At 40.8% G+C, this 11,003-nt stretch overlaps 1 protein-coding gene across 1 annotated transcript; it reads left to right on the forward strand.

Moving 5' to 3' along the window:
- Nucleotides 1-2,088: 2,088 nt before the first annotated feature.
- On the forward strand, nt 2,089-6,096 carry ARF6 (ADP ribosylation factor 6). Its single transcript, XM_017506728.2, has 2 exons — nt 2,089-2,219; nt 2,317-6,096. The coding sequence occupies exon 2, from the start codon at nt 2,803-2,805 to the stop codon at nt 3,328-3,330; it is 528 nt and encodes a 175-aa protein (XP_017362217.1). The 5' UTR covers nt 2,089-2,219; nt 2,317-2,802; the 3' UTR covers nt 3,331-6,096.
- Nucleotides 6,097-11,003: the final 4,907 nt, after the last annotated feature.

Genomic DNA, 11,003 nt, shown 5'->3' on the forward strand with positions numbered 1-11,003 from the left:
AAAAAAAAAAAAAGATAAAAATTACAGTATTTTATTTATACTATTTTAGTCAGGAATATCATAAACGTGGTTGTTGAAGAGATTAAAAATGAAATGGTATTCTCTAGGAAAGCCTGGTTTGCAGGTAAATTACAGAAGTCACTCCATCTCAAAAACAAAAACAAAACAAAAACCACAAACACAAATATATAACCCAGGTGCCTGGATAAAAATAAAAATTTTAAAAGGGCTGGGTGCGGTGGCTCATACCTGTAATCCCAGAACTTTGGGAGGCTGAGGCGGGCAGATCCCTTAGGTGCAGGAGTTCAAGACCAGCCTGGCCAACATAGTGAAACCTGTCTCTGCAAAAAATTGAAAACTTAGTCACGCGTGGTGGCGCACACCTTTAGTCCCAGATACTCAGGAGGCTGAGGTGGGAGTATCTCTTGAGCCTCGGAGGTCAAAGCTGCAGTGAGCCCATATCACACCACTGCACTGCAGCCCAGGTGACAGAGCAAGACCCTGTCTCAAAAAAAAAAAAAAAAAAAAAAGAGGTGGAGTGAAGGATGACATTTGAACCCCAGTCTTCAGACTCCTATGTTTTTCATATGACAGTGCCTCATCTTAAGGTACACAGAAAGTAAATAACTGTTAGAAAATGTTTAATATGTTTCAGGTTGAAATGAAGTTTGTAAGGTTATCATATAATCTAACTTCCATTATCCAATTTTCTTAATTTGTGAAATAAAAATAGTACGTTACCATATGCTGTTTATAGCACCTTCCTTTTTAAACAAAAATACCCATTTCCTGTTTTAATCCTCCCCTTGATATTAGAAGGTTTCACATTATTTTACTTTAATTGCATCACTAACAATTTGATACAAAAACGTGTCCTTGGCCAGACACAATGGCTCACGTCTGTAATCCTAGCACTCTGGGAGGCCGAGGTGGATCACCTGAGATCAGGAGTTCCAGCATGGCCAACATGGTGAAACCCCGTCTCTACTAAAAATACAAAAATTAGCCGAGCTTTGTGGCGGGCACCTGTAATCCGAGCTGCTCCGGAAGCTAAGGCAGGAGAATTGCTTGAACAAGGGATAAGGAGGCTGCAATGAGCTGAGATTGTGCCACTGGACTCCAGCCTGGGCGACAGAGCAAGACTCCGTCTCAAAAAACAAACAAAAAACATAAAATGTGTCCTAAAGTGTTCCACATGGTATTATTTAATCCTCACGTAGGGGAGTTGGCAAGGTCAGTTTATACATGAGATAAACTTAGTAAGGTTAAGTGCCCAGATCCAGGCTACACAAGTGGTCGTTCTATATTCTAAATCCTATGCTTTACCTTATAGGCTTCTTAAGAATGGGTAGGTGGGTGAGAAACTACTACTAATCATATAAGATAAAGTGATAAAGATGAACAGTTGTCGCATTCTAAAAAGGTGAAAACGTGGCAAGGCACAAGAACTCTTGATAATATTGCAGTTTTTAAGAAACGTGGGCTGGTCTTGAAGAGACCTATAGGGAGACAGGGCTCAAACATTCAAAAGAGCTGCAAAGTAAACTCAACTCCGCAAAAGCGCTGAACTGACTGGCAGATTCCACACGAGACACTGGCCTCCCACGTGTCTTTCAGGAAACACACAAAACTCGAGGGATAAAGGAAGCCAAGAAAGGGTTGCGGAAGAAAAAAATAAAAGCGAACAGAGCTTCCCTGGGAGGTTGAGGGTGCGCGAAGACTGGGACGAGCGGAAGGAACTCGCAGAGCATCTGCCGGGCACCGAGGTCCGGGGACAGGCCTGCAGGCAGCTCCGCTCCCGGAGAGAGCGGGCTGCCCGTGGGCCCCACCCTGTGGAGTCCCCAGGAGATCTGCTTCCCTGGATTGGGTGGGCAGGGGAGGGCAGAGCGAAGAGAAAAGCAGGGAAGGAGACGCTAGAAGAGCCACAGGTGGTCGCAGGTGACTCCGAGGTTCGCGGACTCCGGGCCGGCCACACCTGCGAGCCCTCTGAGTCGCCGTAGCCCCGCCCCTCTGGAGCGTGGCGCCCATGACGCTAGGCGCGCGGGTTGCTCTCCTTACAGAGGTCGCTCTGGTCCGAACGGTCGGCCTCTGCTGCGCCTGCGTGGTCGGGAGGGGAAGTGAGGCGGTTTCCTCAGCGCCTTTTCCGGCAGCGGTGGCGGCAGAACTGGGAGGAGTAGGTGGAGGCCGCAGGGAGCCCGCGCTCGGGGCGGCGGCTGGAGGTAACCTCCTGGGCCAAGCTGGAAAGGCGGGCCACTTCGGTCTTCGCTCCTCTCTGGAGCTCTGGCGGTAACTCCCTCTCCCTCTCTTTCTCTGCAGGCAGCGCACCGAGTTCCAGCTAGGATCCATGACCTGACGGGGCCCCGGAGCCTCGCTCCCTCTCGGGTGTCTTGGGTCGGTGGTGAGCCCAGTGCTCGCAGGCCGGCGGGCGGGCCGGAGGGCCGCAGTCTCCCTCGGGGTGAGAGTAAGGAAGGCGGAGGAGCGGGAACTGCGGCGGTGCTCGCGCGGCGCCTGCGGGGGGAAGGGCAGTTCCGGGCCGGGCCGCGCCTCAGCAGGGCGGCGGCTCCCGGCGCAGACTCGGCCCGGGTGGCAGCGGCGACTGGAGGAATCAAGTTGTGCGGTCGGTGATGCCCGAGTGAGCGGCGGGCCTGGGCCTCTGCCCTTAGGAGGCAACTCCCACGCAGGCCGCATAGGTGCCCTCGCGGCCGGGAGGCTTCGTTTCGGTTTCGCGGCGGCGGCGGCGGCGTTGTTGGCTGAGGGGACCCGGGACACCTGAATGCCCCCGGCCCCGGCTCCTCCGACGCGATGGGGAAGGTGCTATCTAAAATCTTCGGGAACAAGGAAATGCGGATCCTCATGTTGGGCCTGGACGCGGCGGGCAAGACAACAATCCTGTACAAGTTGAAGCTGGGCCAGTCAGTGACCACCATTCCCACCGTGGGCTTCAACGTGGAGACGGTGACTTATAAAAATGTCAAGTTCAACGTGTGGGATGTGGGCGGCCAGGACAAGATCCGGCCGCTCTGGCGGCATTACTACACCGGGACCCAAGGTCTGATCTTCGTAGTGGACTGCGCCGACCGCGACCGCATCGACGAGGCCCGCCAGGAGCTGCACCGCATTATCAATGACCGGGAGATGAGGGACGCCATAATCCTCATCTTCGCCAACAAGCAGGACCTGCCCGATGCCATGAAACCCCACGAGATCCAGGAGAAACTGGGCCTGACCCGGATTCGGGACAGGAACTGGTATGTGCAGCCCTCCTGTGCCACCTCAGGGGACGGACTCTATGAGGGGCTCACATGGTTAACCTCTAACTACAAATCTTAATGAGCATTCTTCACCCATCCCCTGGAAGGAGAGAAATCAAAAACCCATTCATAGGATTATCGCCACCATCACCTCTTTCAATTGCCACTTTCTCTTCTTTTGAATTTGAACTCTGGAGTTACTGTTCTACGGTTTGGGGGGAGGGGGCTTGGGGGGTTTTCTCTTTTGTTTCCCTTTTTTTCTTTTTCCTTTTTTTTTTTTTTNTTTGCTTTGCGCTAGGATGCTTTGATCTGACATTTGACATGAACACAAAGTGCTAGATGCTCTTGCTGACTTCCAGCAGATGGGATGGGGGAAATACAGCAGTTATTGGTAAAGACCTTTGTAATAATGGTTTGATTTTTTTTATTTCGAGAGACTCTTTCATTTTCCTATGTATGCTTTTTTCCTTTTTTGCCAAGTTTTCTTATCACTTGCTGTAGATGGCTTATTTTGCATTCATGCAGACTATGTTGCAAGTCTGTTTCATCTAGTAAACTGAAAATTATTGCTTAATCAAACTGCCGTTTGTCTTTTATATTTAAGGCCTTTCCCTCTTACGAGTTCTAACTTTAACTTAGTAATTTCAAATGTGACCTTTTATATCTGAGACCAGTATAGTAAACTCAGCCCACAGTGGCAAATCATGAGTAATATCATTGTAATATGTTCCAGTTGCACCTCAGTATGTTAAACAGGTAATGTAAGAAGTTCTCTGAAATGTCAGCAAATAAGTTCTGAAACGTACATCATGCATGAGTAGGAATAAAACCCAACTTCTCCATAAGGTAGCTGACAACGCTGCATAAAAATATGAAAGTGTAACCCGTCAAGGACACACTTTTTTTTTTCCACTGCAAAGTTAGTCACTTTGCTGTTTTTCCTCTTTTTTTAAACTTTAAAAACAGACTTTCCAGAAATTGGAGCAATAATGGTGTATGCCACACACAGATGAAATATTTGTAGATATTTTAAGTGACTTTTGGGCAAAACTGGAATGTATACTTTTACCTTGTTTCAAATGTCTAAGACCAGTAATTTAAAAGTTACTAAAAGGTTTACTTTGTTCATTAATAAAGCATTTAACAATTCAAATTATATGCACCTTTTACCTAGTTGAAAAAAAGAGAAACATTCCTGTTTTCACATTATAGCAACTGATTAAACTGAAGCTATAAGTCATTTTTTATATGAGTGATCCACATCTCCATCAATTAGAACACTGGAAAAGATGTTTTATAAAAAAGGTATTTAATTTTGTTTGTAGGATTAACTCATGCAAATAGATATCCTGTTGGTTCAATAGTACACTGTCTCCTTTAAGGAAGGAAATGTGATGAATGAATGATGTGTAGACTTGAGGGATGACTATAAAAGGGGACGTAGGATGAAGAGAGAGAACCTACAGATGACAATGAATGTAAACTTATTTTTCTTCATGTGTAAGCAGTGTGCTTGCTGGTGATATCCAGATCCTAACAAGATTATTTGGTTAGCTGGTTAGGACCAGTAACTGGATTGAGACCACTATGATAATATTTTGAACCAAATGTTAATGCTTGGTGCAGAATTGTGAAGCAGCATCTGGTTCTTATATAGCCTTAAGGATTAATTTGAGTGATCCTCAAGGAATTAAATAGGGAATTTCAGAAATGTAGACTGCAAAGGCAGTCTACAGGAAAAGGTGGAGTGGGTTTTGTTTAATGAGGGTGTCTGAAAACTAAAACTGAGCGGGATATCATGGTATAGTTGGACAGAATTGGTCCTTCACACTTTGGCCATATTGTGTAATGGAGCTTTTACCAAAGATGTGTGAGAAGTGTAAGGCTATAAAAAAATGAACTATTCAAAGTAAAACTCTTGACATTTTACTTAAAGCAGATGAAAAACGGTATTACGTTATAGGCTCCTGTTGGTGCAGAGGGATTTTTGATTTCAAGGTGCAACTAAAGTACAGTTCTCAGTTTCACTTTAGTAGAAATAGCCCTAGAAATGAGGCTGATAAACACATCTAAGAACACTGGTTGCTTTCTCAAATTCCCAAAGCTGCACCATAAATGTAATTCTTAGCGTTTTAAATGATTGCATTTTAAGGTACATAAATATGGGTTATCCAAATATCAATGCTATAGTAACATCCTGAAACAAAACAAGCACAAAGGTATAAATGCCTAAACTGGAGGAAACTTGAAACCCTCATGTTAACTCTTAAATGTATTTCCAACTTGTGAAGACAGATTGGTAGGCAGCCATTTTTTTGTGTCTTATTACTGGGGGCATAGTTAAAATTTTATACATCAAGTGATTGCTATTGAATGTTGCAGGTGAGATGTGGTTATTTTTAGTTTTTTGAAATGTTTGACTGGAAAAGGGGGAGGGGAAAGCAAATATTTGAAATTTGGAAAACCTTAAACCTTTTGGTAAGAAATTGTAACTTTCACTTACATTTTCTTTAAGGATATAAAAGGTTGATAATTGATGTAGTTAAATTGAACAATAACCATTGGTGACTATGGAGTAGGTAATTATAGCCTGCAGAAAAAGTTATAATCTAGGAATTGAAAAATAAGATCCTGAAGTTGTTTAATTGCATCAATTTCTGTATTTATGTGAATTTATAAACTGCAGTAAGTTTTGAATGAGGTTAATCTTGTTTAATATAAGTAAATGAGTCTGTAGACTGTGATCTCCCCAAACGAAAAAGTACAGTACTTGGAATTGTGTTCTTTATGGTTGTAGTGTTGGTAAAGCACTAATATGCAGAAAATAAAGGAATTACACAGTGCAGTTTCTTACGTTATGTTACTCGCTTGAACTAGATAAGTGGGACATGTGGTGTGTCGGGCTATGTTACTCTCCAGGGTATATGGTAAAAAGTGACTTAATTTGGAAGTCACCTGACTCAAGAACAAAAAAAAAAAAATTTGGTTCCCGTAAATGCTGTTTGAGGTGGTTCGCCCTGTTTTAGTTTTACCAAACTTAATCTGTATGATAATTTAGGACACAGCAGTTAAACAATTTTTAAAAACTGAGGTCCCATAGCAGTCTTTATTCTGTTTTTTCCAAATTACAACCTGAGCATTTTTAGAGGTACAGAATTGTGTCTAAAGAACTGGCCTTAAGTCTTTTTAAGTCTTAATTCTTTACTATAGACATTTGGATTTTAAAGTTTCTTTTAGAGGTCAAATTGTCCTATAGGAATGGCAGAATTGTATTCATTTAGAAAGTAAAATAGTATCTTACAGGATAAGGTCGGAAGAAAGAAAAGTAAAAGATGAGTAACTTGTTGGATAAAAGGGTTTTAAAGACATTCTTCTAAGCCGTTCCTCCTATATCAGCAATTTTTATAGTTTGATTTTGGAGTGTCTTCATGTGATCTCTAGTATGATTTAACCTCCATGTTAATATTTATTAATACATTTAATACTGTGGTTAAGATACTGTGACAAAGTATCAATTTGTCAGTGTTAGCAACAGAAACTATTTTCCTCTTTAGTGTGTTTTTATGCTTTGATATAAGCTTAGAAATACAGTAGCCATAATCTGAATGGTGATACAGCTTACAACATTCTGAAAGTTATTTTCTCAATACCTTGTCGAATATGTATCAGGATTACAAGTAAGGCAAGTCTTGTATCTTCCCTTACAGGTAAAAACTGTATTTGTAAAATCACATACAGCAATTATAAGAAAATTTTAAGTCTGACTAGTCATGGAACATGATATATTTGGAGTTAATATTCAATAGTAACCTTTTGCTTTAATTAAATGGTAGGGACTAGTAAAGGTTACAGTATTAGAGAGTTTACAAAAATGGAATGTTGGAAGATGGAGCCATAGAATAAGCAAAGCAACTTCTTGCTTTGCCAAAAACTAAAGTTGTCAAACTAGATTAGTAAGTTGAACAGGCAGGAAACACACAGGTAAGATCAAAGAAGGTAGAACATGTCTGTAGAGGGATTTAGGAATTAAATTTGCAATTAAATATAACTCAAGCAATGGTAAATTTCAAGAGAATGAGACTGTAAGAACTAACCTCACTTTGTGGAACAATGAGAACATTTTTAACCTTTTCTCCCTTTATTTGAAATGTTTTATGACTACTTGAAAAAAATTTAAAATGAAAGTTTTTGTCAGTCTTGTCCTTGACTATCTTTCATTTTAAAATACATATTTTGTCCATAGTATTTGTTTTATAAGTTTGAGTGTAGATTTTTTATTTTTATTTTTATTTTTTATTTATTTATTTTTTTGAGACGGAGTCTCACTCTTGTTACCCAGGCTGGAGTGCAATGGCGTGATCTTGGCTCACCGCAACCTCTGTCTCCTGGGTTCAGGCAATTCTCCTGCCTCAGCCTCCTGAGTAGCTGGGATTACAGGCATGCGCCACCATGCCCAGCTGATTTTTTGTATTTTTAGTAGAGACGGGGTTTCACCGTGTTGACCAGGATGGTCTCGATCTGTTGACCTTGTGATCCACCCGCCTCGGCCTCCCAAAGTGCTGGGATTACAGGCTTGAGCCACTGCGCCTGGCCGATTTTTTTTTTAAATTGAGAGCCTGCTAATATGCCTGGCACTGTTGAGGTGCACAAGATTGACAGTGAAAAAACACAAAAAATCTGCATTCATTGAACTTAAATGAAGGGTTGGGGGCAGAGAACAAAGATCAGATGATAAGTCAAAGTCAATTAGGTGATATGCTATATGTTATACAGTGTGTCATATATATACACACATATCAGGGAACAGGTAGGTGTGTTCGGAGAAGGCCTCATTGAGGTGATGTTCGAGCAAATACTTCAAGGAAATTTTTGTTTTGTTTCACTACTCTGCACTTACTGGTAAGATATTTCTTCAAGGAAATATTAATATTGGTATAATTAACATAGTAATAGAAAGATAATAGTATAGTGTAAAGCAGAGGTGGGAAAAGTTGCCAAGGTCAAATCTGGCTGCAGCCTGTTTTTTATAGGGACTCCTAAAAATGGGTTTTACATTTTTAAAGGATTTGAAGTTGTGAGAAAAAACCATGAATATGTGATGGACAGTATATTGCCTGAAAAGCCTAAAATATTTACTAACTGGCTCTTAGGAAAAATATTTAACCCCAAGTGTAAAGCCAATTTTGAAAACATATTAATATATGTATATATATATATATATAAACATATAGAAAATCAAACAATTGAAAGTAAAAGACCATTGTTGAATGAATCTAATAAAAATTTAAGGGCACAGTGACAGAATTTCCACATTTTATACATGTAGTTAGCTGAGACTTGTTATTGAGTAGTCTAACCTGGATTTTTTTTTAAATGAGTTTAAATGCTTGAAATCTAGTTTCTCAGTTTTGATTTTAACATAGTTCTTTAAAACTGTGTGAATCACTTCATTTTAAATATTTCTCTTATTTTTATGGTCGTTTTACTGGTCTTTGGATTTAAGTTAAATGTGATTCTCTGTTAAGTGCCCTTTCTTCTGGATAACCTAGATTAGTTTGGTGTAGGTTTAGATAACGTTGTTTAACTGTGGCTTTTAATCCACTGTTATGGTAATTAAGTCATGAGTCTATTATTTTTATACTGAGAAAGTTTGTAAGAGGAAGTGTTTTATTGACTTGGAGACTAATATGGTACATGATATTTGGTTTCTTCCAGTATTATTCGTCTAAACAATATAAACTAGGAAAAATTCCTTCACACATGGATTATTTCTTGCCTAGAGTTATATATTAATATTAAATAATACTAAATAATTACTAGGGTGAGAAATCTATAACTATTTTTCCTTTTGGGAAATCTATAACTATTTTAAACTATTTAAACTATTACAAAGTTGTGAAACCTATAACTATTCTAGACTATTACAAAGTAATTTAGCAGAAGTTATGGAGGGTAAATTTTCAGGACATTTACAAATGAGCTTTAAAAAAAAAACAACGTGTAGCTCATAGAAAGACCTATGTGAAAGTAGTTACTTATGACCATAAAAGTTGTTTTCCATTACAGCTGAATAGTCTGAAAAGGTCATAGCATATGAGAGGGGAAAATTGTAGAAGCAGAAATTTGGATCTTTGAAGTTTGTTACAATATGGCAAACCAAAGTGCTTTCTCTTCATGTCTTATTTTTTATTTTAATTAATTAATTTGTTTTTGAGATGGAGTTTTGCTGCTGTTGCCCAGGCTGGAGTGCAATGGCATGATCTTGGCTCACCACAACCCAAGGAGGCTCTGCCTCCTAGGTTCAAGTGATTCTCCTGCCTCAGCCTCCCAAATGGCTGGGATTACAGGCATGTGCAACCACACCCGGCTAATTTTGTACTTTTTGTAGAGACGGGGTTTCTCCATGTTGGTCATGCTGGTCTAGAACTCCTGACCTCAGGTGATCCACCCTCCTCGGCCTCCCAAAGTGCTGGGATTACAGGCGTGAGTCACCCTGCCCGATTTTATATAAATCTATAAATAGTTATAGATTTCTCACCCTAGTAATTATTTCGTAAAATTTTTTTTAATTTTTGAGATGCAGTCTTGCTCTATGCCCAGGCTGGAGTGCAGTGGCACAATCTCGGCTCACCGCAACCTCTGCCTCCCATGTTCAAATGATTCTCCTTCCTCAGCCTCCCAAGCAGCTAGGACCACAGATGCGCCACCATGCCCAGTTCATTTTTTTTTAACCCCTCCCCCCTGTTTTATATTTTTAATGGAGATGGAGTTTCACCATGTTGGCCAGGCTGACCTGAAACTCCTCACCTGAGGTGATCCGCCCACCTCGGCCTCCCAAAGTGCTGGGATTACAGGCGTGAGCCACCATGCCTGGCCCATGTGTTGATTTTTAAAAGTTTGTTTGTTTTTGAGACCAAGTCTCATTCTGTTGCTAGGCTGGAGTGCAGTGGTGTAATCTTGGCTCATTGCAACCTCCACCTCCCGGGTTCAAGGGATTCTCCTGCTTCGGCGTTCTGCGTAGCTGAGACTACAGGCATGTGCCACCACGCCCAGCTAATTTTTGTATTTTTGGTAGAGACGGGATTTCACCATGTTGGCCAGGATGGTCTCGCTCGCTTGACCTCATTCATGATCTGCCCACCTTGGCCTCCCAAAGTGCTGGGATTGCAGGCGTGAGCTACTGTGCCCACCCAAGCTCAGAAATTCTCAGAATAGTATGAGTTAGCATTTATCGAATATTTGCCATGTGTCAGGCATTGTTCTAAGCATAGAATGCGTATTAATTCTCTAAATTCTCACAGCCACCTTGGGAGATAGGGCTCTCATTTTATAGTTGAAAAAACTAAGGCATACAGAGGTACATGTTAATAAGTAGCACAGCCCGAATTTAGATTCAGGTAGTCTGTGCTATACTACCTGAATCTATACTACAAATGTGACTAAGGTGAACCAGTGCTTACTATGTTCTTAGTATTTTTTTGGTGTGTGTTTTCTTAAAAATATCTTGCTTTAAGTAAATTTCCAACAATTTTCTTATTTGATCATCAGTAAGTTTTGAGTCCCTGTATAATTTGAGTCTTCTGTGCATGGAGAACACAGTAGTAGGCTGCTTAAAGGACTATTTTTTTCTGTAAAAATCAAATTTGACTGCTTGATAGTGAATTTTACAGATCATTGTGAAAAATACGAAAAGTTAACATTTTCACTGAGCTGATTATTTGTATGCTTATTTAGATGTAGATTTCTTTTAAG

This window comes from Cebus imitator, unplaced genomic scaffold (assembly GCF_001604975.1).
Source record: "Cebus imitator isolate Cc_AM_T3 unplaced genomic scaffold, Cebus_imitator-1.0 Scaffold358, whole genome shotgun sequence".
NCBI classification, from domain to species: Eukaryota; Metazoa; Chordata; class Mammalia; order Primates; family Cebidae; genus Cebus; species Cebus imitator.